Source organism: Papio anubis, chromosome 10 (assembly GCF_008728515.1).
Source record: "Papio anubis isolate 15944 chromosome 10, Panubis1.0, whole genome shotgun sequence".
NCBI lineage: Eukaryota > Metazoa > Chordata > Mammalia > Primates > Cercopithecidae > Papio > Papio anubis.
Genome location: NC_044985.1, coordinates 123010502 through 123038470, shown reverse-complemented (window position 1 = coordinate 123038470; position 27969 = coordinate 123010502). Strand labels below are relative to the sequence as shown.

Genomic DNA, 27969 nt, shown 5'->3' with positions numbered 1-27969 from the left:
GTGAAGATGTGTGTGAAATGAGCCTGGATCACACGCAGGTTGATTCCCTTCTAATTAAGCGTGGGTCGCCAGATTCCAGCCTGCTGTGTGGAGCCCTCAGGTCGCCAATGGCTGAGGGGGTGCGGGGCAGGCGTGATCAGTGCCAGAGGGAACCTTGGGGTTTCGTGACTGTCCCGTCCTTCTCTGAGCTGACCCAGTGACACCTTCTCCTGCCCTTTGCAGAACGGTGGTCATGCCGATCGCCAGCGAGTTTGCCCCGGACGTGGTGTTGGTGTCATCGGGCTTCGACGCTGTGGAGGGCCACCCCACACCTCTCGGGGGCTACAACCTCTCCGCCAGATGTAAGTGGTTCTGCGCATGACCGAGGAGCCGGCTCTGCTCATGTCCATGATCCGCTGTGTTCCACGTGTCAGGTCTCCTTTTCAATAACAAGATAAGGAAAGGCACCTTTTTACTAATGACCAAGGTCCTGACCATACTGGGAACCAGTCCATTTGGTAGGCCCCAAAGAACTCAGAGTGGGCAGCGGGAGCTCAGACCCAGGCACCTCAGGCATTCTTTGCCCAGGAGGGGCCTAGGGCACACAAGGCTCCCTCTCTGGGATGCAGGTGCCCAGGAACCTGCAGGCCACCTCCAGGGGCAGGTCCTGGTCCCACCGAGAGCTGAGATGCGCCCTGTGCTGCTTCTCTGGCAGGCAGCGCTCCTTAGAAACGTAAAGGGAAGTTGCTGGGAGCACAGCCAAGTTCAGAGTTGGATGAGGAAGCCCAGGATGTGGGGGTCCTCTCGGGATCAGCGTTAGGGGGCGTGCTGTCAGGGTGGGAGGAGGGACTGCCCAGCAGTGCTCCCACTGTGCCTCAGCAGTGCTCCCGCTGTGCCTCAGCAGTGCTCCCACTGTGCCTTCGTAACTCACAAGGAGATGAAAACCTCCTGGCATCAGCACTCGGCACATACAAAGGCCTGGCCGCCTCCCCCACCCCGGAGTCCCCGAGGAACCTGGAGAACCTCCTGAGGCCCAGGCTTCCTGGGGCCTTGGTCCTAGCCCTGGTGACGCCCTCAAGGCCCCGGCATCCATCGTGTGCGGCCCTCCCCACTCCTGTTGGCACAGGCGGCCAAGGAGGGGCCCATCTCTCAGGTCCTTGCATGAGGAGGGTGTGGCTCACCCAGGAGACCTGAGGCGGCCCTTGGTGGCCAAGCTTCTGTGGGGCCTTGCACAATCTACCTGTCCCCAGGCTGTGTGGCCTAGTGGCCAGCAAAGTGACCAGACGGAGGGCAAAGAGCTTCCACTGTGCCCAACACCCCACAGCACCCGGCCCGGAGCACCGCGGCCACCACATCCTCAGCTTCCTCCTCAGTCCTCACAGCTGCCTCGAAGCCCCGTCACTGTTCCTATCAGACGGGATGAACCGAGGCTTTGGGAAGTTACAGCCTCGCCAGCCCATGATCGGGGCCACTAATCAGCGACGCGTGGTTCCCGGCTCTCTAATCAGCACCAGCCTGGCCTGGCTGAGGGTGGTGATTACCCTCATCCAGCAGGCATTCCCTCCCGGGGTGAGTGATGTGGGTGCAGTGGCGGGACTGTGGCTCCTGATCAAAGCCAGACGCTCAGACCTGGACGTGGGAGAACCCTCCAGGAGGATATGCAGCCTGTGCACATGTGTACACATACATGTTCAGAGCATGTCAGATAACCAGAGCCCACTGGGCCATGGCCACGAGAGCATGGCCATAGCCCCTCTGAGGGGGCCAAAGGGCAGGTGGCCTGCGGCCTCTGAGTGGGGCTGGCTGCCCTCATCCCCTAGAGCAGATGATTTGCTGATTAAAAATCAAAGCATTGAAGCCATAATTCCTATTCTCAAACAGATCAAAGAGGAAATCCAAAGCCGAAACTCCTCAGCAAATTTATTAAACCAAACCCGGCCCGGCCGTGTGTCTCGCCACCCCAGCCCCCAGTCTTCTTACAATGCCGTGAGATACGTTTCTGGGCAGCACTGGCCGCGGCCCTTCCCCGTTCACACTGCAGTCTCCCGTTTCCCGTTGCAGGCTTTGGGTACCTGACGAAGCAGCTGATGGGCCTGGCTGGCGGCCGGATTGTCCTGGCCCTCGAGGGAGGCCACGACCTGACCGCCATTTGCGACGCCTCCGAAGCATGCGTTTCTGCCTTGCTGGGAAATGAGGTACGAAGACCCCAGAGACCCCCACGGGACACTCCACACTGACAGGCTTGGGGTTGTGGCCTGGCTGCCCGAGAGCCCCAGAGTGTGAAAGCCAGTGGGTCTCTGACCACGTGGATGCCACTGCTCTGCCTTGCACCTGCCCCCCACCCCCGCGTAGCTCTACATGTGGCAGAACTGTGATGATGGCTGGAAGAGGTGGGTGGGGCAGGACTGGAAGGAGCCCTTTTGTCGTGAGAAGATGGCTCAGGGTCCTCTGCAGTGCAGCTGCACCCTTCCGGTTCAGGGTCCCTCTGTCCGTTACAGGGAGCACGTTGTGACCAGAGGTTTTCTGTTTCTCTCTTCATGTCCTCTGTGGACAGTCAGCTTCTCTAGGGAATCCTCATGTGGGTTTCGGTCAGTGGCCCCGAGGCGGGCTGGGGCTCTTCTGCCCAGCAGGCCTGTCTGCTGCTCTGAGCCCCCAGGAACATGGCTCCCTGCTGTGTCCCTCCCAACACCGCCGGAGGGGGTCAGAGACGCTGTGGTCTGTACAGCCGGGCCTCCGAGGCCTGGGCAGAGAAAAAGAACGTTCCTGGGGCTCGGGGTGAGAGCACCACCTGCAGCGTTCCATTCCAGCGTGACGTTGGGGCCCGGGCCTCCCTGCTCCAGGGCAGGTCCTGAGAACAGCCACCCGAAGTGTGGGGGACTCAAGGGCCATGTGTCCGCATCACTTGACCACAGGAAGTGTAGAGCAGGGCAGTGCTGAGGCTCCAGCACGCCAGATGCAGAAGCCTTGCTGGGGGGCCTGGTGGGAGTCTGCCTCCCGTGCCCTCTGGGACTGCTGTCCCCAGCCTGGCAGTCCTGAGGACAGTCTCAGAAGAGTCAGGATGACAGGGCACTTAGTGGGGGTGTCCTGGTGCTCAGTGGTTTTCACCCCCTTCGGATGCTCAGCCCCTACTCTGGGGGGCTTCTCGGGAAGCAGCATCCTCATTTTCAGCTCAAGGAAAGGGCAGCACTCTGCCATCCGACCTCACCTGTCTTTATAAAAAATCTCCCCTGCCCCTTCTGTTTGGGGAACCAGTGGGGCAGCAGCCACTCAGACGCCCTCGGGTCAGTGCTGGCTTTTGCCTGCCCGTGGGTGCCCCAGACCGAGGTGCTGGTCCCAGGCCCTCTGTTCATCAGATGGGCGGTCACAGAGTCACAGGTGCCCTGCACCCTGGGCTCTGGTGTCTGATGGCTCCTACTGACAGGTGCTCTGGCCTGGCATTATGCGGGGGGGCAGAGGGACGACAGGAACTCAGCCATCCCAGGACACTCTGCACAAGCCTCCCCCAATGGAAAGCCGGCCCTGCTCACTCCAGGACGATCCGGGTGCCGTGCAGCTCGGGGCAGCACCCAGAGGCACTCGAGGTCACAAGCAGGGGGGGAAATGTCAGGCCGCACAGGAGGCCACGGACCCCTGTAGTTAAGCACAGCTCTCGTGAGGTCTGGTGTGCAGGCATCGTTCGCCTGGTTCTGGAAAATGCAGAGGCAGGGTCTGCTCTCTGGCCCACTGTCTGTGGGTGGCCTCAGCGTGTGCTGGGCCTCGAGGTGGCCAGCACACAGGGCACCTTGCAGAGGATGCCTCATGCACGTGGGCATGGGTGCTGGCATTCTCATTGTGTTAGAACAAAAAGGGGTCTTCTTCCCCAGTGCAAACCCCATTATGAGAGGAACCCCGGTGGTCACAGTCAGTTCCCACCTCCACAACCTCTGCCCTCTGTCCCTGGGAAGCAGGTTGCTTTCCAAATGATTGGTGGCTTGCTGCTAACTGGGGGCCGCTTTAGCAGAGGAAGCCGCGCATTCCTGACCTGGGTCTGCTTGTGAGAGCAGGGTCTTATTGTGAGCAGTCAAGACCCCCACCTTCCTAGCGCCCCAGGCCACCGCAGCACCAGAACCTTCCTCCCTCCCTTTCTGTCGAGGCCAGTGTGAGGGGCAGCATCAGAAACAGTGGAGAGGGGACCTGGGGCTGCAAGTCCTACCTCCAGCCAGGGCCTCCTCAGTCAGGGGTCTCCCCCTGCATCAGAAGTGGGAGCAGCAGAGGACATCCTCCGGGCCCCTCCCCACCCCCTCAGCAGCCTGTGCTGGAAGCGGGAGCAGCACAGAGCATCCTCCGCCCCCCGCCCCCCGCCCCTAGCAGGCCTGCTGCCATGGCTTTCCCAGAAAGGCCAGTTTTGTAATCCTAAATATTGAAAGATTCGCTCTGAGACAAACCTGCTTTATTTTCAGGAAAGGTCTCATTCAGACACAGGCCTGAAGGCCAGGCACACCAGAAATATCTCCAGGTGACAGAAACTGCCCAGCCCAGCAAGGGGGCCTTTCCGGACCGGGGCAGCCAGGGTGGTGCACGTCAGCTGTGTGTTCCTCCAGCCCTTGCCTTAGAGGGTCTATCCGAGAGAGAGGGGCAGCTTCCTTAGAACCTGCAAGGTGCTGTCTCTCTGCAGTGACTCCTGATCTAAGGGCCGTGGGTGAGGCCTGCAGATGGTTGGCGGGGCTCAGTGCCTTGCCCCGGTGACCATGCGAAGCCGCTGAGGGAGGGCCAGGACTGGCAGCGCTGAGCCTTGGCTCACCCAAAGGCTGCCATGGGGCCTGGACCCAGACTTGGGCAGCCAGGAAGCTGGCGGTCAGGGAAGTGAGCACTGGCCAGCAGTCTCCCAGACAGGAGGGAGGTTCGGTGGCTTGAGGAAGTAGAGGACGCCAAGGGCAGGGTGACCTTGGGGGTCAGTGAGAGCCCAGAGGTGCAGGCACCTCACGGGAGGACAGTTGGGCTCTCACAGAGGGCGTGGGGGAGGCTGGACTGGCCAAACCAAGAGCCCGAGGCAGAGGGGCCGGGCCGGAGGTGGTCTGTTGGGCCCCACTGGAACCCCTGGATCTTCTGAGGGGTGGGCACATATGTCCCCTTGCACCGCTCCACCGACAGCTGACAGTGCTGCCTTAAAGACTGCAGGACCACGGCCTGGCCTGGGAGGATGGGAACGGTGCCATGACCCACTACAGAGCGAGACCCCTGGGTGCGTGACCCCGGGCACAGCAGACCTGGCATATGTGAGACCCCCTGGGTGCCAAACCCCAAGTGCACAAGACTTAGCCAGGGGAGCGACAGCAGGTGATGGCCAAGGGCAGGGCCTTGAGGGGGAGGATCAGGACCTGGCATTGCCAAGGGGAACCCCATGGGACCTGCAGCCAAGGCCATCAGAGTGCCAGCCAGAGGGGTGCTGAGAGGGGACATGGGCAGTGGCTGCAGGTACCAGGACATGCCCTTCCTTCTCCTGGCCGTCTTTGCTGGTCAGAGATGGTGTTCACGTTAACATAAATCACAAGTAGATCAAAGAACCAGGTGGCATCCCTGCAGCCGGCAAGCTGGCCAGCGACAGGCTGGATAAAATACCAGGCTGCTGTTTAAAACGTCCAAAGCACTTTACAGATGCTTTCTTCACATTAAACAGTCTTTTCCTCCTTTTTGCTCCAGTTAAAAGGCAACTGACGTATATATTCTACCATAGCGAAGCCTTATGGTTCTCTGGCTGGTTATTTTAAATAACAATAGGGAACTTCGCTCTCAGCCACGGCCTGTTCTTGCTTCCTGATGCACGTTTGGTCTTCTAACAAGAAAATGTTCTTTTACTTAAACACATCAGAAAGCAGGAAGCACTCATTTTATCAAGGTCTCTTTAAAAGTCTCTTTAATGCACAAGAGTTGGCCTGGGCCCCGCTCCTCTGCCCGGCGGCCTTTGATGAAGGTTGATATACAGTGTGCCGGGCAATCTGGCACACACAGGCGGGGCCGCCAGCTGTGACGGCAGTGGCCTGCGGGGACGCTGCTGCAGCAGAAGTGGCTGAGTTATAGGGTGTGCAGGACAGGAAGCGCAGAGGGGCCTCGGTGTCCCCGCTCCCTATCAGAGCGACCCCTCTGTCTTCAGCTCGCACGTCTGGAGGCCGGTGCTGCTCCCAGCAACTATTTTATTTAATGGTTTCCATGTTCAGTTTTCTGCAACCGCCAGTGACCGTGGACAGTGAAAAGTTCCCTACGAGTGTCGCATGTTGCAGTGTAGACGGGCCATGGAGTCGTGTGGGAGCAGCACCGAGTCGGGCCTCGAGCCAACTTCCGTCAAAGACCCTGCACCAGACGGCCACGGGGATCTGTGGCCCAGGCCCGTGCCCCCGGGAGGTTGGGGAAGGGCCATCTCTCCGGTCGGAGACCGTGCCCCAGGCAGGTTTTTGCTTGGCCCAATTTTCTACTTTAGTCATGGGGCATTTCAGAGTTAAAATGCCACCATCTCATTTATCCCACTCCAGGATTCGTGGAGGACATTCGTGGAGCAGTAGGGGGTGTTGTGAGGAAAAGGTTTTCCCCCGGAGTTTAGCTCATTAGTTATGTCCTGATGCTTTGTGAAACGTGTGGACCTGAAGCAGCTCTAACAGAGTAACAAAAACCAAGTGTGTGTGAGCGACTGAGTTGGATCCACCTGAGAGCTGGCTGCCTGCTGCTTCCAGTCACTCTTCCTCATCACACTCACACCCCACATGGGCACCCTCTTGTACACACACACCACACATAAGCGCACACACACATACCAAAGTCTCACGCACCACACGCACATCCTCACGCACACCACACAAGCACCACAGTCACATGCACACACCACACGCACACCCTCTTGTGCACACACACACTGCAGATATGCACACACAGGCACCACAGTCTCACATGTGCACACACCACACACACACACCCTCTCATGCACACACACACCACACATATGCACACCCACACAGGCACCACACAGTCTCAGATGTGCACACACCACACGCGCACACCCACACAGATGCCAGTCTCACATGTGCACATACACACACCCTCTCGTGCATGCACACACCACACATATGCACACACAGGCACCAGTCTCACGTGCACACACCACACGCGCATCCTCGCACACGTGCACACCACACATGCACACCCACGCAAGCACCACAGTCACACATGCACACACACGACATACACACCCTCTCGTGCACGCACACACCCCACACATGCACACACAGGCACCACACACACATCACATGCACCACACACGCATGCTGTCTTGTACATGCACAAACCACATGTAGGCACACCCACACAAGCACCACAGTCTCACATGTCTGCACATTCATACCCTCATAAATGCACACAACACAGTCTCATGCGCACATACACAGGCACTACAGTCTCACACACACCACACACGTGCACTCTCACATACCCCACAAGCTGTCACACACGCACATTCATACACATGAATGCTCACACACACCACACTCTCACACTCAGTCACACTCCCCCCATGCCAACAGCAAACGTTTTATCTGCGCACAGCCACGTGTGGCACACACAGGATCCATGTCGTGTGTCCGGCTTGCTCCTCTTTCCATCTGGGCTGCCTAAGCCTTCCTGGCCAACTTTCAGCAAGGCGGAGCCCAGCCTTGTGGCCTTCAGAGTTGAAGGAGCTGTGGCCACATGCAGCGGGGCCGTCCCTCTGGGCCCCGTTACCTGGGTGTTGGGATATGAGGGACATCTCAACGCTCCTCCTTCCTTGGGGCCCCTCTGTAAAGGAGCCTGCGCGTATCCCGCACGGGCCCGGACCGGGGCAGGTGTGGGCTGCTCCGGGTTTGCTTGTGATAGACAGAGTTGTGCTGAACTTCCGGGCAAGTCCCCAGGACACCTAGGTGACCGTGTCTCTGGTAAATGTCCAGGAGGGGAAGTGACGGGCCCAGGATGTGTTTGTTCACCTTTAGGAGATAACATGAAGAGGCTTTTTAAGGGTTGAAACTGTCTTCAGCAGTGGCGTGACCAGACCTCAGCAGCACTTGGCATTGTTGCCCTTGACCTTTGCCAGCTGGACGGGGGTAAAACTGGCCCCCCTGCAGGGCTGCAGGGTCCCTCGTGGCCGCCACAGCTGGGCAGCCCGGCATCTGCCTCTTGGCCACTTGGGCTTTCCCCTCTTGTGAAGTTCATTTCTTTTGCCTGTTTTTCTCTTGGATTGTTTTTTCCCTATTTGTTCCTAGTGGGGTGAATTAGACAGATGGACAGAGAGAGGGAAGGAGACAGAGAGGGAGGGAGGGAGGGAGCAGTGGTGTGAAGCAGGTTCTCCGCACATTGGTGACCAGCTTTTCTGAGTCCAGGGAGACAGAACACCCACCCACACGTTCTGTGCAGCGGATTTACTACTGACAGACAGGCAGCGGGGGATGGCAGAAGCCCGGGGCACCACGAGCTGGTCCCCCAAGGCTCAGAAAATGCCCCCGTGGATGGAGTCCTGTCTGCACGCTCCTCTAGGAAACAGCCTGTCCTGAATTTTGTACCCCAAGTGCCGTGTGACACGCTGAGCTGAAGCACTGAAGGGTAGCCTGTTTCCACTGGTGGAGGACTGGGACAGAGCCAGGCTGGCTGGCCTGTGTCCTCCGCATCTCAGGCTGTGTTCCCCAGCACAGTCCACAGTCACTCTCGAGAACTACGAGTGTGAGGGACCTGGGTGGGTCCAAGGCCCCCCGGAGAACTGTCCTGCAGGCGGGTGGGTGGGTCCAAAGGCCCCCCGGAGAACTGTCCTGCAGGCGGGTGGGTGGGTCCAAGGCCCTTTGGAGAACTGTCCTGCAGGCCTGTGGGTGGGTCCAAGGCCCCCCGGAGAACTGTCCTGCAGGCGGGTGGGTGGGTCCAAGGCCCCCCGGAGAACTGTCCTGCAGGCTGTTGGGTGGGTCCAAGGCCCCCTGGAGAACTGTCCTGCAGGCCGGTGGGTGGGTCCAAGGCCCCCTGGAGAACTGTCCTCCAGACTGGTGGGTGATAGCTGGGTCCGGACGAGTGTTCTCCTCCCTGTCCTCTGGAGGAGTGGAGGTAGGATCAGAGTAATCTGTTCCTTGACTGGGAGGACTCTCCTAGGCCACAGGTTTACTTCGGGTGAAAATTTTAAATTACAGATTCAGTGACTTTAATAGGTCCATTTAAGTTTCCTATTCCTTCTTAATTTTGAGAAGTTAGTTACATTTTACCAGAAATGTCTCCATTTCAACCAAAATTTCTTCAGATTTCTTGGCAAGAGTTAAGTGTCCCCAGTTTCCTGCCTTTTACATCTCTGCTCTGCCTGCAGCCGGGGCCCCCTTTCATCCCTGGGGTCATCCCTGTGTGCCCCCCGAACTTGGGTTTCCTCCGTCAGTCCTGCCGGAGCTTGTCAGTTTAATCAGGCACTTCCGAGAATCCATCTTCAGCTGCAGCATCCTTTTTTCTTCTCAGAATTTATTTGTCTGCTTTTCCATCTATTTTCTTTACTTCTTGCTTTAGGACCACTGTGTTCTCTTGCTAACTTCTTACATTGAATATTTAGTTTCAGTCTTTCCTGATGTGTGCAGTTAGGGCTGTAAATGGCTCCAGCATGGCATTCAGCCACGTCTCGCATCATGATAGGTAGCGCTTTTCATTATTTTTTGGTTCTCAGCATTTCCTGATTTCTATTATGAGTTCTTCTTTGAGCCACGAGTTGGTGTGTTTTCTAATTTCCAAACATAAGGACTCATGGTTCTCTTTTTGCTATCAATTTCTAACAAATGGCACTGTGGTAAGAAAAGGAAGCGTGGTTGGCCTTCACTTTTTTGTGGAGACACGCTTTACGGGCCAGTGCGTGGTCAGCCCAGACATTCCACATGTGTTTGGGATCATGTGTCTTCTCCGTCTGTTTCACAGAGTTCTATTTGTGTTCATTAAGCAGAGCTTGCTAATTGTATTGTTCACGTTTTGGTTTTCCTGACTGACGATTGTCTGCTGGGTCTGAGAAAGACATGACGAAGTCTCCCTTGTCTTCTTTCCATTGCACCCTTTTTAGACATTTTAAAGCTGCTTTACTAAATGTAGACATTTAACATCATTTTGCCCTTTTGTGATGAATTGAAGTTTTATCACAGTAACCTTCTGTGTATCCAGTAATGGCCTTTCCCTTACATCTTTTGTGCCAGATACTGGAGCTATGACCCCAGCTGCCCTTTGGCCAGGTTTGCCTGCCTAGCATCGGTTTTCCTGTGTGACTTTCAGCCTTCCCCGGAAGTTTCAGATGTGTCTCCTATAAACAGCAAAAGCCTGGGCAGTGTATTATTTTCTTTTTTTTTTTTTTTTTTTTGAGACGGAGTCTCGCTCTGTCACCCAGGCTGGAGTGCAGTGGCCGGATCTCAGCTCACTGCAAGCTCCGCCTCCCGGGTTCCCGCCATTCTCCTGCCTCAGCCTCCCGAGCAGCTGGGACTACAGGCGCCCGCCACCTCGCCCGGCTAGTTTTTTGTATTTTTTTAGTAGAGACGGGGTTTCACCGGGTTAGCCAGGATGGTCTCGATCTCCTGACCTCGTGATCCGCCCGTCTCGGCCTCCCAAAGTGCTGGGATTACAGGCTTGAGCCACCGCGCCCAGCCAGTGTATTATTTTCATGTCCTGTCCAGTGGTCCGTGCTTTAAGTGGAAACGTGGGTCATTTGCCGTTAGTTTGATCCCTTTTTTCAGATGCCTTTGTACCATCTTACTTTATTCTTTGTTTGTCCCCATTTCCTGGAGCTCTTTCCTTTTTCTCTTTTCTCACCTTCTCTTGGGGTAGTTGAGGGTTTCCTGCATTCCGTTTTTTCCTCTACTGAGTCCAAAGATATGCAACCTATTTTCTTGTTTTTCATTCGTCATTTTCAACAATTGGAGCATGTATTCTCAACACAGTCAGCGTCCTGACTCCCGCCTCTGTGCAAACCAAAGCCGGGACTGGGCCAGCCCCAATTAGGGTGCCAGGGTGCCAGAGTAGACACAGAGCACCCAGGTGGATATCCTTCCACTGCAAAACTACTTGCTTATCAGACATTGAAATTGAACCAGGGCCGTGAGTGGTTTTGTTTGTTTTTGTTTCACTAAATCCGGCAGCCCTAGCTCCAGTGCCCCATCCCAGGTTCTATCACTGACTGGTATTTCATTTCCTTCTTTCTTTTGTTTGATTTCACTGATAAGACACCATTATTATTGCTCTGTGTCATCCGTCTTCATCCAGGCTCTCTCTCCTGCACTTACATCATTTTCTTGGCTCATCGTTCCTTCTCATTTCTCACACTGTCTTCTAGGATTATTTTCATACGGCCTTAACTGTAATACATCCACTAGAGTGTCCCTTGGGAAAACACTCATGTGGTCAACTTCCCCAGCTCATGTTTGTGAGGAGGAAGTTCTTTATCTCACCCTTGTTCTTGGATGATAGTTTCACTAGATAAACAATTCTGGGTTGACAAGGATTTGCTCTTGACACATTGAAGATCTTAAGCCACTGTCTGCTTGTCTCCATTGCTGTTAAGGAGTTGGTGTGTGGCTAATGGCTACCCCTCTGAAGATTCTGTTTTCTCTAGCAGCTTTTATAATTTTATTTTTGCTTTTGATGTTCTGCAGTTTTACTCTGATATGACTAGGTGTGCATTCCTGGGTTTTTTTTTCCCCCCTGCTTGGGTCTCAAATCTTCCATGTTAGGTTCATAAATCTCTGGTTGTTTCATCATACAGAAATGTCATTTATTTTTAATACATACTCAGCATATTTACTTTTTATAATTTATAACTGATAATTTCAATAACTGCAGTCTTTAAGGATCTAATCAACATTCTTAATAAACTTAATTTTTAGGTAGTTTAAGATTTACAGAAACATTGTAGAGATTATGTACAAGTTCCTCATATCCCCCTTGGAAAACGTCTTCTACTGCGAACCTCTTACCTCGATACGAGTCATTCGTCACAACTTAGAAACCAACGCTGGGCCATGACTATTAACTCCAAAGTGTATTCGATGTCACCAGCTTTACCGCAGCTGCCCCTTTTCTATTCTAGGGTCCTGTCCGGGATCACACATCACATTTAGTCATTTCGTGTCTTTTGTCTCAGTCTTCCATGGCTTTTCAAGGAGCACTGGCCAGGGGTTTTGCAGACTGTCCCTCAGTTTGTGTTTGAGTTTTTTCTCCTGGTTCTGTGCCTTGGGGAGGAAGATCACAGAACCACAATGCCGTTTGCCTGTCGGATGTGCTGCCAACATGGCTCACTGACCTTGGTCATTTGCTGAGAGTGATGTTTGCCGGGTCCTTCCAGCATTGGGTTACACTTTTACTGCCTTTCCAAATGTATTCTCTGGAAGAAAGTCACACTCAGCGCAGCACACACTCGGGGACAGAGTTGGGGAGGCCTTTAGCTCCATCTCCTGGAGAGGGGAGTAGGTACGTGTGTTACTTGAAATGTCAAGGATTTGTCTCTGCTCCCCGTGTATTTAGTTACTTGTTCTTATCCCGGTGAACTCCTGGGTATCTTACACTTTGGGTCATGCTTCAATACCGAGGTGTTTATTTGGCTGCTCAGCTGGTTCCTGCTCTGGCCCTGGGGCACCTTTCAGACTGGCCCTGCGTGTCCTGTGATGGACCCGTCCCTTGACCTTCAGGCATGTCCTGATTTCCCAGCTCCACAAGGTGGTCCAGGCTCTCCTTGTATTTTCCCTGCCCCAGCCTTGGACCGAGCCGTTGTCCAAGGAGCCCACTTCCCTTCATTGGAGAATGGGATTGGGAACCTCACTGGTCTCTGCCGACCCAGGCTCGTGCTGGCTCGCTTCTGTGTTGTTTGGGGTTTTTGTGTTTGGGAACTCATGCGTCCTGGAAGTTAACCGGCTGCACTCATTTGAAGCCTGCTGTGGGGATGTGTGCCTCCAAAGAGGCCCTGCAGTGGTTGCTGCCTGGCGCCCTGCCCTGGCGGAGCTGACACTGTTGATAGTAGCTGTCCATTCACAGTGTCTAGAGCCAGGCAGATTCTCAGGGCCACTTTGTCTTTTCTCCTCTACCCAGAAGCCAGAGTTAAAACCCAAACGCTCCTTCCGATGGCCTCTGTGGGACAAGCTGTTGTGTGTCTGTCCTCGCTCACCCATCCTTTCCTGACAGTGGTCTTTCCAGGCCCAGCCTGCACAGCCCAAGGCTGGCTCCAGGACACCTGGGGACATGGGTGCTATGGCCCCCTGGATCAGGTCCAGCTTTGTTCCAGACCCAGCAGGTTTTCCCTGGTTTTGTGGGCTTTTCCAGTTATTTAAATGTCCTTGAACTGTTGTATTTCTATATTTTTATAATCTATTTCAATCAACCTTTTTTTAAATTTTTATTTTGAGACAGGGTCTCACTCTGTTGCCCAGACAAGAGTGCTGTGGCACAATCTCGGCTCACTGCAGCCTCCACCTCCTAGATTCAAGGGATTCTCATGCCTCAGCCTCCCGAGTAGCTGGGACTACAGGTGCACACCACCACGCCTGGCTAAGTTTTGTATTTTTAGTACAGAGGGAGTTTCACCACGTTGCCCAGGCTGGTCTGGAACTCCTGACCTCAAGTGATCCACCTGCCTTGGCCTCCCAAAGTACTGGGATTACAGGCATGAGCCACCGCACCTGGCCCGTCAACCATTTTTAATTGTTGTATTGCAAATGCTTTGCCCTGTTGCCCCGTCATTTACCTATAAACTTCTTCCCTGCTTTTATCTGCTGCCAGTACTTAGGGAAAAACTTGGTGTGCAGGATTCCCTCTGAGAGATCTGACTTCTTCTTCCATTTCATCTCCCCCAACCCCACCTTCCACTGCCCTGAAAGAAAACCAAGATCAGGGGATATGCAAACATTTTTATTTATTAATAAAAGACAAGGAAAAGGAAAGTGATGAAGTAAGCATCCCTCCCCCTAATGTAACCCTGTGGCATCGATGGTGGATACCAAGCTCACGTGCTGGTGCCAACCCATTCCTGGGGGCCGTCTTTCTTCCTGCTACTTGTAGGAACCCACAAATATACCTTATAGTGCCCTAAAAAAATACCTACATAAATCCACTTTTACAAAAAAGTTATATAATAAATACCACAGCACATTTGACTTTTTAAAGTTTTTTTTTCTACTCTGTGGGCAAATGCACCCCACAAGGGACTCTGTGCTCAGGAAACAGTTGCAGTCTCGGTACACCCCATCTAATGCACGTGTGGATTATATTGGCAGTCTTGATATTCTTACGTATTTTCTTCCAGCTTGATCCTCTCCCAGAAAAGGTTTTACAGCAAAGACCCAATGCAAACGCTGTCCGCTCCATGGAGAAAGTCATGGAAATCCACAGTAAGTTGCCTGGCCGGGTGCTCACAGGGGACACGCTCCTGGTGGCGGGACCCCACTGCCCCACATCCCTGTCCCCCTATGCCCCCAGATCCTCTCCATCCCACTGCCAGCTGCTTCCCCAGGCCTGCAGCAGGAGGCCTTGCTTTCAGCCGCATTTCTTGAGCTGGTAGAGACTCACATTTAACTCCCACTGGATTTTCCCCGGCCTACTGGGATGGTTCCATCAGCCCATTTTGTAGGTCTAGAGAATCAAGGCCCAGACAGTCTCAGTGTGAAGTCACTTGCTCTAGGTCCCCAGCTAGCAGTGGGAGCCATGGCTATGAACCTGTACCCTGGGGACTCCGGCCTCTTCCCTGGACCAGAGAAGCCCACGTCCTTAGATCAAACCTTTGGCCCTGCAAAGAGGCAGGATGTAGGCCCTCCGCGTTCTGGCACCGACCCTCAAGGAGTGGGTCCTGGGTGCAAGGGCGTGGCACGCAGCCTGTCTCAGAGGCACCTCCCACACCCTGTCATTGTCGCAAGCCCAGCTTGTCTTGCCTTTGAGATGACCCAGATGGTTGCCTGTCTACACAAGCAGGTGTAGTCCAGAGCTTGACTCTCCATTTCCCTGTGTGGGGGAGTCCTGGCCTCAGAGCCCTGAAGCTGACCCTGGACCAGGCCCAGCCCTCCACATACACCTGCTTGTACCTGATGCAGGACTCCTCCACCCCCAGCCTCTGTGAGGGCCCAGGCAGAAGATCCCTCAGCCCCAGCAACAGTCCACCAGCTCATCTCCCAGAGATAGGAAGGCTCAACCCAGCAGGCTGGCAGCCCCCACTCCTGAGCTCCCAGGGCAGAAAGGAGCGTGGAAAGCCAGGCCCACAGGAGCCTCTGTCTGCAGTCCTAGGCAGGCCTGCTCCTGGAGGGACTCGAGACACTCACGATGGGGAAACATTTCCAGAGATTCTCGGTCTTCGCGAGTTTGTAGCCATGCAGTCCTCTGCTTCGCATCTCTTCAAAGACGGGTGCTTTTAAAATCATAAGGGATCAATCTCGTTTGAGGCTCAGGGTCCCGCAGGACCCTCCCGGGCCGCCGTGCGTCCTGCTAAGGTGTAGTCACTGAGCGACCTTCCTCACCCCACCCCAGGCAAGTACTGGCGCTGCCTGCAGCGTGCAACCTCCACGGCAGGGCGTTCTCTGATCGAGGCTCAGACCTGTGAGAACGAAGAAGCCGAGACGGTCACCGCCATGGCCTCGCTGTCCGTGGGCGTGAAGCCCGCCGAGAAGAGGTGAGCACCTGCCCTGCCGGCCACCTGCCCTGCTGCCCACCTGCAGGCTCACCCAGCCCCACTGTGTCCAGGGACACTCTGTTCAGGGTCAGAACATTTACGGCACGTGCCACGCCAAACAGACTAGAGACAGGCCAGCGGGGCCCCCTCCTTCTAGTGCCAAAGCCCCTTAGAGACGCATGAGGAACGTTAGATACTGAACAGATGGACCCGGTGCCCCCGGGCCTGGGTAGGCTGGCGGGTGGGGCAGCGCACAGCCTTTAACCCACGTTCTGTTCTCTCCTCTCTGTGGTCCACCTGCCCCACACCCCCGTCTCTTTCTCTTGCGGGATCCACAGACCAGACGAGGAGCCCATGGAAGAGGAGCCGCCCCTGTAGCACTCCCTCGAAGCTGCTGTTCTCTTGTCTGTCTGTCTCTGTCTTGAAGCTCAGCCAAGAAACTTTCCCGTGTCACGCCTGCGTCCCACCGTGGGGCTCTCTTGGAGCATCCAGGGACACCCGGCGTACAACAGCCACGGGAAGCCTTTCTGCCACCCAGGCCCACAGGTCTCAAGACGCACATGCACACCTGGGCGTGGCAGCCTCACAGGGAACACGGGACAGACGCCGGCGACGCGCAGACACACGGACACGCGCAAGCCAAGCACACTCTGGTGGGTCCCGCGAGGGGCGCCGTGGAGGAAAGAAGCCTGTGGCGACAGGCGGCCGAGCTGCCGAATTCAGTTGACACGAGGCACAGAAAACGAATATCAAAGATCTAATAATACAAAACAAACTTGATTAAAACTGGTGCTTAAAGTTTGATTATTACCCACAACTCCACAGTCTCTGTGTAAACCACTCGACTCATCTTGTAGCTTATTTTTTTTTTAAGAGGACGTTTTCTACGGCTGTGGCCTGCCTCTGTGAACCATAGCGGTGTGCGGTGGGGGGTCTGCACCCGGGTGGGGGATGGAGTGACCTTTAAAGAAAACAAAACTGGACAGAAACAGGAATGTGAGCCTGGGGGAGCTGGCTTGAGTTTCTCAAAGCCATCGGAAGATGCGAGTTTGTGCCTTTTTTTTATTGCTCTGGTGGATTTTTGTGGCTGGGTTTTCTGAAGTCTGAGGAACAATGCCTTAAGAAAAAACAAACAGCAGGAATTGGTGGGACAGTTTCCTGTGGCCAGCCGAGTCTGGCAGTGCTGGCACCGCGAGCTGGCCTGACGCCCCAAGCATGGGCACCAGCCGTCATCTCCGGGGCCAGGGGCTGCAGCCCGGCGGTCCCTGTTTTGCTTTATCGCTGTTTAAGAAAAATGGAGGTAGTTCCAAAAAAGTGGCAAATCCCGTTGGAGGTTTTGAAGTCCAACAAATTTTAAACGAATCCAAAGTGTTCTCTTCTCACACGTCACATAACGATTGAACATCTCCATCTGGTCGTGAAGCATGTGGTAGGCACACTTGCAGTGTTACGATCGGAATGCTTTTTATTAAAAGCAAGTAGCATGAAGTATTGCTTAAATTTTAGGTATAAATAAATATATATATGTATAATATATATTCCAATGTATTCCAAGCTAAGAAACTTGATTCTTATGAAATCTTGATAAAATATTTATAATGCATTTATAGAAAAAGTATATATATATATAAAGTGGATGCAGATTGCCGAGGTCCCTGCGAATGGATGGCTCTCAAGGTGCTTATGGAAAGGGATCCTGATTGAAATTCATGTATTTTCAAGCTCCAGATTGGCTTGATTTCAGATCGCCAACACATTCGCCACTGGGCAACTACCCTACAAGTTTGTACTTTCATTTTAATTATTTTCTAACAGAACCCCTCCCGTCTCCAAGCCTTCATGCACATATGTACCTAATGAGTTTTTATAGCAAAGAATATAAATTTGCTGTTGATTTTTGTATGAATTTTTCACAAAAAGATCCTGAATAAGCATTGTTTTATGAATTTTACATTTTTTCTCACCATTTAGCGATTTTCTGAATGGTAATAATGTCTAAATCTTTTTCCTTTCTGAATTCTTGCTTGTACATTTTTTTAACTTTCAAAGGTTTTTAATTATTTGTTTTTATTTTTGTACAATGAGTTTTCTGCAGCATATGGAATTGTTGCCGTCAGAGTTTATTTTCAGAAAGTGAGAGGAGGGACCGTAGGTCTTTTTGGAGTGACACCAACGATTGTGTCTTTCCTAGTCTGTCCTAGGAGCTGTATAAAGAAGCCCGGGGCTCTTTTTAACCTTCAACACTAGTAGTATTACGAGGGGTGGTGTATTTTTCCCCTCTGTGGCAGGGGCAGGGAGGGTCGCTTAGGATGCCCGGCCACCCTGGGAGGCTTGCCAGATGCCGGGGGCAGTCAGCATTAATGAAACTCATGTTTAAACTTTTCTGACCACATCGTCAGGATAGAATTCTAACTTCAGTTTTCCAAAGACCTTTTAAGCATGTCAGCAATGCATGGGGCACACGTGGGGCTCTTTACCCGTTTGGGTTTTTCCACTGCAGCCACATGGCCAGCCCTGGATTTTGGAGCCTGTGGCTGCAAGGAGCCCAAGGACCCTTGTTGCCTGGTGAACCTGCAGGGAGGGTATGATTTCCTGACCAGGACAGCCAGTCTTTACTCTTTTTCTCTTACAGTAACTGACAGTCACGTTTTACTGATAACTTATTTTCCAGCACATGAAGCCACCAGTTTCATTCCAAAGCGTATCGGGTTCAGACTTGTGGGCAGAAGTTCAGACACACCGTGCTCAGGAGGGACCCAGAGCCGAGTTTCGGAGTTTGGTAAAGTTTACAGGGTAGCTTCTGAAATTAACTCAAACTTTTGACCAAATGAGTGCAGATTCTTGAATTCACTTGGTCATTGGGCTGCTGACAGTCAGCTCTGAGACAGTGGTTTGAGAGCAGGCAGAACGGTCTTGGGACTTGTTTGACTTTCCCCTCCCTAGTGGCCACTCTTTGCTCTGAAGCCCAGATTGGCAAGAGGAGCTGGTCCATTCCCCATTCATGGCATAGAGCAGTGGCAGGGCCCAGCTAGCCGGCTCTTCTGGCCTCCTTGGCCTCATTCTCTGCACAGCCCTCTGGGGATCCTACCACCTGCCCTCTTACCCCGCCATGGCTTATGGGGAGGAATGCATCATCTCACTTTTTTTGTTTTAAGCAGATGATGGGATAACATGGACTGCTTAGTGGCTAGGTTATCAATGGGGAGACTAAATTCTAATCTCATTCAAATGGAGACATCCTCTGTGCAAAGACCTGGCAGGGGGAGGCACGTTTCATCTGTCAGCTCACTCCAGCTTCACAAATGTGCTGAGAGCATTACTGTGTAGCCTTTTCTTTGAAGACGCACTTGGCCCTTCTCCACAGCAAGTGTCTGGGCAGATGGCAGAGGATCTGCCTCGGCATCTGCGGGCAGGACCCCATCAGGGAGGGTTCTTTCGTGTGCTCTCCCTGTGGGTCCTTGGACCTTTAGCCTTTTTCTTCCTTTGCAAAGGCCTTGGGGGCACTGGCTGGGAGTCAGCAAGCGAGCACTTTATATCCCTTTGAGGGAAACCCCAATGACGCCACTGGGCCTCTTGGCGTCTGCCCTGCCCTCGCGGCTTCCTGCCGTGCTGCAGCGTGCCCACGTGCCCACGCCCCACCAGCAGGCGGCTGTCCCGGAGGCCGTGGCCCGCTGGGACTGGCCGCCCCTCCCCAGCGTCCCAGGGCTTCGGTTCTGGAGGGCCACTTTGTCAAGGTGTTTCAGTTTTCTTTACTTCTTTTGAAAATCTGTTTGCAAGGGGAAGGACCATTTCATAATGGTCTGACACAAAGCGAGTTTGATTTTTGCAGCACTAGCAATGGACTTTGTTGTTTTTCTTTTTGATCAGAACATTCCTTCTTTACTGGTCACAGCCATGTGCTCATTCCATTCTTCTTTTTGTAGACTTTGGGCCCACATGTTTTATGGGCATTGATACATATATAAATATATAGATATAAATATATATGAATATATTTTTTTAAGTTTCCTACACCTGGAGGTTGCATGGACTGTACGACCGGCATGTCTTTATATTGTATACAGATTTTGCACGCCAAACTCGGCAGCTTTGGGGAAGAAGAAAAATGCCTTTTTGTTCCCCTCTCATGACATTTGCAGATACAAAAGATGGAAATTTTTCTGTAAAACAAAACCTTGAAGGAGAGGGGGGGGAAGTTTGCGTCTTATTGAACTTATTCTTAAGAAATTGTACTTTTTATTGTAAGAAAAATAAAAAGGACTACTTAAACATTTGTCATATTAAGAAAAAAGTTTATCTAGCACTTGTGACATACCAATAATAGAGTTTATTGTATTTATGTGGAAACAGTGTTTTAGGGAAACTACTCAGAATTCAGAGTGAACTGCCTGTCTCTCTCTTGAGTTGATTTGGAGGAATTTTGTTCTGTTTTGTTTTGTTTGTCTCCTTTTATCTCCTTCCACGGGCCAGGCGAGCACCGCCCGCCCTCACTGGCCTTGTGACGGTTTATTCTGATTGAGAACTGGGCGGACTCGAAAGAGTCCCCTTTTCCGCACAGCTGTGTTGACTTTTTAATTACTTTTAGGTGATTTATGGCTAAGATTTCACTTTAAGCAGTCGTGAACTGTGCGAGCACTGTGGTTTAAAATTATACTTTGCATCGAAAGGAAACCATTTCTTCATTGTAACGAAGCTGAGCTTGTTCTTAGCTCGGCCTCACTTTGTCTCTGGCATTGATTAAAAGTCTCCTATTGAAAGAAAAAGAAAGCGAACAGTTTTTGTTTGTTTGGTTTTTTTTGCTGTGTGTGCTCCATAGTGGAGGCGCTATTTTCCAATTGATGAGAATGACAAACATATATAATCTATCTATCTATCTATCTATCTATCTATCTATCTATCTATCTATAAAGGGGGCTTGAACCTTACTCACCCAAGAGCTTCTTACGGAATGTGGTAGAAAACCAAGTTGTAACGACACTGTAACCTACTTGATGCCTGTTCGCGCCCGGCGTGAGCTCCGCACTGGCCGTGGCCACCATTCGCCTCTGTAATTTAATCCGTTTCTCTTGGATTGTCTGGACGTGCCCGACGGTTCTTTCTTTTGCTCAGTGGAGTTGGAGGTTTTGTGTTTGGTTTTCTCATTCTTGTCTTGTTTTGTGTGGGTGGATTTTCACTGACCAATGATATCCTCTTCTGATGGTCAACTTCTTTCCACTTCACTGGAGTCCAGTATTCTGTACCACATCACGCAATGTGTTACTCTTGTGGTGTAAATAAAGACTGCGTTACTTGCCCTCCCAGCTCTGGTTTCTGCCCGTGCACTCTCTTCCTCATTGGCTCTCGCATGTCTGGGACCCTGTGGGCCGAATGGCCAGTGCCCTGGGTCCCATCCAGATGGTTGCCTGGGAATCACTGGACCCCATGGGGACGGCCCCTAGGCCCAGACCAGCGGCAGACCCGACCCCCTCTGCCTATATAATCAGGTCCCATAGGAGTGTCTTCGTTTTAAATGTCCAGTAATTTAAATCTTTACATTATCTTCTCCCCCAAAACACTTACCAAGCCATGGTGAGCTGGAAATAATCTTGGAGAGAACAAGGCCAAAGAGAGAGGCCCAGGACCCACACCTAGCCACCTGCCCACAGCCGGGCAAACACACTTCTGAGACCGGAGTCCAAACACCAGCCACAGCTCCTGACCCTCGGCAGCGCCCCTTCCCAGGCTCCCGCATCCAGTGACTAATCAGTTGGGTGCAGAGCAGTGTAAGCACCAGGCCATCTTGGCCCAACTTAAGACAACTCAAGACCTGCTGGCTTCCCGGAAGGTACCTGAGCCCCTCCCTAGGCTGATTGCCTTCCCTCCTCCCCTGTCACAGCTGCCAATCCAAGGACACCTTAACCACCTTGCACACCGAAGCCCACCCAGTCTGCTTCCCAGAAACCCAGCCCAGGCACCCAGGTTGCCCCTGAGCCCCCAAAAGAGGCCTCTGGAACAGAGGGCCCTGCTGGTCCCCAGGCACAGCCGTGTGGCAAGTGGGGCTCAGTCGGCCCCAGTACAAGAAGAGGTACTTGGAGCCTGAAGCCACTGAGGCTGGAGTGATTTTGTTATTGTTACTGATTCAATTGGCGTGTTTACTGGCTATAGTATGTTAGTTATCTATTGCTTGCAATAGATTCCCTCGAAATTTAACAGCTTCAAATAGCAGACATTTATTACCTTGGAGTTTCTGAAGGTCCGAGTCCGGGTACATCTCAGCAGAGTCCCTGTCTCATCTTCCCTGGGGGTCTAGTCAAATGCTCAGCCAGGGTTCCTCTGGGGGCCCAGCTGCAGGGGGACCAGGCTGGGGGTTGGCCTCCAGGCACATCCCTGTGGCTGTGGGTGGCCACCTTCGCTGCCTGACGGGCCTCTCCACAGGGCCGCCTCGAGGCCTGGCCATCGGCGTCCCCCACGGCACGTGATCTAGGAGCAAGTGGAGGACGCACCAGGAGACACAGCCAGTCTTTTAAATAGCCTCATCTCCGTGGGCATAGAAACCAGTCCAGGAGGCCAGCCCACACTCATGGGTGAGGCTTTCTCTGCTCAAGGCCCAAGGACCCTCAGACTCAGATCCCACTGCGCTTCCCTGGGTTCGTCCGTCTCACATGCCAGAGTAGAGATTTGGAAACTGGTCTACTCCTCCAGCCCAAGAGATGAAGACATCATCGCTCCCCAATAAACAGGTGGAATGAAGGGTTCCAGGGTTGTCTTCTCCACCCATTTGTTTCATTACTGGGGCTGTGAACTAGAAAGCTTTATCTATTTTGGGATGCTAATCCTTTATCCATCATAAATTTATAGTATCTTCTGGTCTTTAGATTCTCCTCTCTCTGTCTCTGAAAAAGTCAGACACATACAGAAGTGGGGGACTAGTTGAGGCCCTGTGTGCTCATCAACCTGCCTCAACAGCTGTAAACACTTCCAAATGTGTTTAGTCTACCCCCTCCTCACCCCAAACAGGATTGTTAGGAGGCAGCAGCAAATCCCAGACATCTTATCATTTCATCTGTAAATATCTCAGTAGATTTCTCTCAAAGATAAAGACTCTTTTCTTAGACAACACAGTATCTTATCACGCTGCCAAAGTAGGCAGTTTCATATCATGATCATATTCAGCCCATGTTGAGATTTCCCCGTTGTTTCAGATTGTCTTGGGTTTTTTTTCGTTGTTGTTGTTGTTACTGTGGTTTTGTTTTGTTTTGTTTTCTTGCAATGTATTTGCAGAAGAAATTCAGCCATTTATGCATTTGTACATCCACTGTGCCCTAGCCCTTTCCCCTGACAAGTATAGGAGGCAGGTGGGGCTAGAGCACTGGCCAATTCAGGCTCACACCCCTAGCAGAAGCCCCTCAGAGGTGGGGCCCACCCTTCTTTGACGTGGCCACTGGGCCCATTATTTCATTGGGGGTTTGAAGGCGGTGATGCTTTCTTGCCATTCCATTTTCACAAATGAGATACTTAAATGCATTCACATTCACAACAAGCAAGCAACTGTTATATCAAGTCTCTAGGCCCAACACCTTTGTTTAGAAAGAAGTAAACACGTAAAGGTTACAATTACAAGTTGACTCAGCGCCCCATTGATTCGAGATCTTTTAGTCAATAATTTATGGATGGTATTATTATTATTATTATTATTATTATTATTATTATTTTAGACAGAGTCTCACCCTGTCGCCCAGGCTGGAGTGCAATGGCACAGTCTTGGCTCACTGCGACCTCCACCTCCTAGGTTCAAGTGATTCTCCTGCCTCAGCCTCGCAAGTAGCTGGGATTACAGGCGCCTGCCACCATGCCCGGCTTTTTTGTATTTTTAGTAGAGACGGTATTCCACCATGTTGGCAAGGCTGGTCTCAAACTCCTTACCTCAGGTGATCTGCCCGTCTTGGCCCCCCAAAGTGCTGGGATTATAGGCATGAACCACTGCACCCAGCCAAGGATGGTAATATTATATGGTACTATATATATGAGACTTTAATATATATATACTTATACTATATATATGAGACTTGAATAATATATGAGACTTGAAGTTTTATTTTTAAATGCACTTAAAATTTCTATTTAAAAGGAACTCCCTGGCCAATTAAACTGTTTTGTTGATTTGATTTCAAATGCAATAACATTTTATTTCTCTGATAGTGATGGAAAATAAATTCATATGAAAATGTGGGGAAAAAGAAGTGTGGCATTGTAATTCATGCAAGTCTTGGGATTTATGCACAAAAACTAAAATGCTGCCGTGTTCTCAGTTTCTTACGCTGCTTAAAAGTTTTTGTCTGATAATCTGAGTGTACAAAAAATGGAAACTCAGGTTTGCAACTAAATTGTGCTATAATTTCAACACATATGGAAGCGCAGGTCATAATGCAGCGTAGGAGGACCCAGGAAGTGGTTCCACTTAAACTTTTTGGGTGCAGTTTTAGGGAGTTGTATGTCCCTGACATACTCTTAATTTCAGTCTGGATTCAGTTGCTCTTTGAAGTCACACTGAATCCCTAATGGGTACTTGGGGCCTCAGACTAATGTGTTATAATGTTGAAGTTATTAATAAAGCCGCTTTGGAAAGTAAACAACTCCCAGTAATGGGCAGTTAAATATATGACAAAATGACAGAGGATGGCAAAGCTAATGTCTGCGTGGGTGACACACATCTACCGAGCCCACCACAGATATTCGCAGGGCCTGGGGCAAGGGTTCAAGCGGAGACAACCATATGCCCAAGTACGTAGACACAGATCAAGCTCCAAAAGTGTTGTACAGAAATACGGGCTCCTCGCCACCTTGACAAATCCACCTCCCTAAAGACGCAGGAGGCCAGGCTGGAGCTGCGGCTCTCAGCCTCCCAGGGGCCCTTGGTAGCCTCTGCCACCGCCTCCCTCTTCCTACTCCTGCTGGGGAGACCACAGTCCACCCCCTGCCTAGCTGCTTCTCGGGCCTTCTCACCTGGCACCAGAACTCAGAATGGCTCCTTAAGGGTTCTCCCCAGATGCTGCACACAGCATTTCTGCCTAAGAGCCCCTGGGGCTCATGGCCACAGCAGCTGCAAGCAAGGCTGGGATGTGCAGTCCTCCACAGGTGCCCATGTGTCCAGGTGGAAACGGCAGCTCTATTGTTAGAGAAGAAAGGGAGGGTGGGCACTGAGAGACACCAGAGTCTCTGCCACAGAACCAAGAACAGCTGCAAACCTCACCAACACACGAGGAGCCACTGCACCCAGTACCCCACAACCCCAGGGCCTTCCTATGAGGTCCACGCTCTACCCAAAAGATATCTGTGCCAGTGGGAAGGCAGAAGGTCAGGGATGGTGCCGCCTGGACTCTCCGGGTGGGCACAACCAACTAATGATACCAGCGAAGGTGGCCAGGCCTTACAACCACATTCCGGCCAGTCGGAGGCTCTCTTCTTTCCTAGAATCAATCGTGCGAGTCTTCTCCAGAGACGAAGGTGGTACACACAGGTCCAAGGTGAGTATCATGACAGGAAGGAAGTCATCAAACGGTATCAGAACAGGAACTGGCACTGTGCTGTCTGGCTAGTGAATTACTGGGGGACTAAGGATAAAATTTGCACAGGTACCAGGACAGTTCTACAAGTAATGGCACAGCCACGAAGCTGATGAGATGCTGTTCGAGCAATCACTAGAAATACAAAAAGACATTTCCAAGAGATGTTAGGCCGGGTGCATACAGGAGCATACAGCAGAAATAAAAAATAATCTCAAGGATGAACATCACGGATTCTCCCGCAAGCTCCAGGTGGGAAGGGCTGCTGAAGAGGGAACGGATGAAGCGCCACAGTGGGCAGCTCTCTAGGCGGCACCTCTCTGACTCGGTCCCAGCTGGCAGCAACGTGGCAGGAGGCACCAGGTGTGCCGCACGAAACCGGAGAGCTTCAGCCAGCCAAACCCAGAGGCCCTCATGCCTCGTTAGAAAGGCAAGAAGAAATGACAGATATTCCGTACGAGTCCGTTCTCACACTGCTATAAAGAAATACCTGAGACTCGGCAATTGATAAAGAAAAGCGGTTTAATTGACTCACGTTCCCCAGGCTGTATAAGAAGCATGAGGCTGGCATCTGTTCAGCCTCTGGGGAAGCCTCAGGAAATGTCCAGTCATGGCGGAAGGGGAAGCAGGTATGTCTTCCACGACTGGAGCAGGAGCAAGAGAGGGGGAAGGGGCCCCACACTTTTAAACAACCAGGTCCATGAGAGCTCACTCATTCACTCCACAGTACCGAGGGGGCGGAGCTAAGCCATTCATGGAACTCCGCCCCTGCGATCTGGTCACCTCCCACCAGGTCCCAGCTCCAACCCTGGAGATGACAATTCAACATGAGATTTGGTAGGGCACAGATGCAAACCGTATTCTATTCACAAACCAGTTACCAGGAAATTCGTTCTAAATCTAGACTTCCTCTCTGTCTTACCATCACAAAACCGAGTTTTAGTCAAAGCCAAGTTTGGTGGGCAGGTGGAGGAGGCTCCCATGATACTAGGAAGTTTGTTCCAGTAGTTCCAAGAACCGTGCAAATCAAAAAAGCTGCGACAGGAAAACAGGTTTGTTATATCGTCTGTTTTAGGAAGATACGTCTTCGTGCAAAGTGTAAGCTCTGCAGGTACTGGCGGGTGGCTCCCCCCTTTCCAGCAATGATCATGAAGACGGAACATCTGATTTGGTGCTAACGAACTCCTCACATCCAAACAGCCCGGCACACTGATTTTGAAAAGGAACAAGGCCAAGGGCATTCTTTTGCCATGAAAAGTGTATTTCCAAGGAAAATGTGGGGCCCATTTGATTCTGTTTAAAGCACACATAGAAGTCGACTTTGTAGACAGCTTTGAGCCGCTATACCTGCGACCCGTTTGAGTGAGAATGTCCTCACGAGCCTGTTGGCTTCCACTATCCCACCCAGACAGCTTTCATGAAAAAGTTTAAAATCAAGGTTAATGGAGTGATTAAATTGAGATATATTTTTTTCTAGCAGAGAGCGCCCTCCAGAATCACTACACCTGGAGATGAGGCTAGTGACAGGCCCAACGCAGGGCCCGTATGGTGACAGGGGCGGTCTTACCACTACCTTCGGTGAGTGCTCACGTGTGGGGCCTGGCGTCAACATGACTCAAAGGTAAAGCTTCCCAGGTTGACATGACACTGGTGGGAGTGGGTGCCCTGAGGCTGGTGGAGGTGGGGAGGGCGGTTGACTTTATAGGATTCTGTCTCCTTCTGGGTATGTTCGAGATTTTCCATAATGAAAAGTTAAAAAGAAGCAACAGAAATAAGAAATCACAAAAGAAGAACATTGATAAATGTGACTAAGTAGAAATGTGAAAACTTCTAAGGCGATTTAATAACCCCAGTCTCGATGAATGGAACTTACCACACCAACCAGGAAGCAAGACAGCCAGGGCCAGTGTTGACAATCTGTGCACAGCTCGTAGAAATGTTTTAAAAACCATGGACAGATCCCAAAAGACGAGACACAACTGTGCGATAAACATACAGAAAACTAACAAGCCCTGTCTGTAGTTTTTAACATTACAAGTAGCCGGGCGCGGTGGCTCACGCCTATAATCCCAGCGCTTTGGGAGGCCAAACCGGGAGGATTGCTTTAGTCCAGGAGTTCAAGACCAGCCTGGGCAACATGGTGAGACTCTGTCTTACAAAAAAACTTGGAAAAAAAAAAAAATGAGCCAGGCATGGTGGTGCACACCTGTGGTCCCAGCTACTCGGGAGACTGAGGTGGGAGGATTGCTTGAGCCTAGAAAGTCAAGGCTGCAATGAGCTGTGATCACACCACTGCACTGCAGCCCGGGCAACAGAGTGAGACCCTGTCTCAAAAAATAAATAAAATAAAATTTACAAGCAGAGGTAAAAGAGAAAGATGATTTGGGGCCTGTGTATATTTCAACGATCTATCCTGTTAAATGCTGGGGAGGGTGTGTGGACATGAATGGCCCTCAGGGCCACAGCCGGGAGACCATCACCATGAGAGGCTGCAGAGCCCTTCAGAGCCTCACCAACGACTGTGCCCTAACCTGATGATACTTCTGGGCATCTGTGCCCAGGACATAAACATTACGGAAAACCTCTTATGTCCAAAGATGCTCATTTCAGCATTATTTAATGAACAACTGGAAACACCTGGGAATATTTAACAGCTGGGAACTGGGTGGTGCTTAGGTGCTCGGTGAGTGGGCAGCATCTGCAGCGGACGACTGACCAAGGCTGCCCTGTGAGGCGAGACTCACGGAGGGCCGGCCGCCCACAGACCTTGCCTGTGTTAAGACAGTGTGAGGGAAAAGCAACCAAAAACCCATCCAT

General features: G+C 51.9%; 1 protein-coding gene across 19 annotated transcripts in view; it reads left to right on the top strand.

Annotated features, from left to right (window-relative positions):
• HDAC4 (histone deacetylase 4) overlaps positions 1-20910 on the top strand; it is a 298215-nt gene extending 277305 nt beyond the window's left edge. For 11 of the 19 annotated variants that reach the window (XM_031651658.1, XM_031651650.1, XM_031651654.1 and 8 more), the window contains 4 exons: positions 223-341; positions 2041-2174; positions 14258-14342; positions 15949-20910. In XM_031651658.1, coding sequence (XP_031507518.1) covers positions 223-341; positions 2041-2174; positions 14258-14342; positions 15949-16337 — 727 coding nt within the window. In that variant the 3' untranslated portion in view covers positions 16338-20910. Of the gene's footprint in view, positions 1-222; positions 342-2040; positions 2175-14257; positions 14343-15222; positions 15611-15948 lie in introns of those variants that run through there. The other 8 variants (XM_031651660.1, XM_031651659.1, XM_031651652.1 and 5 more) reach the window with 5 other exon arrangements.
• Positions 20911-27969: the final 7059 nt, after the last annotated feature.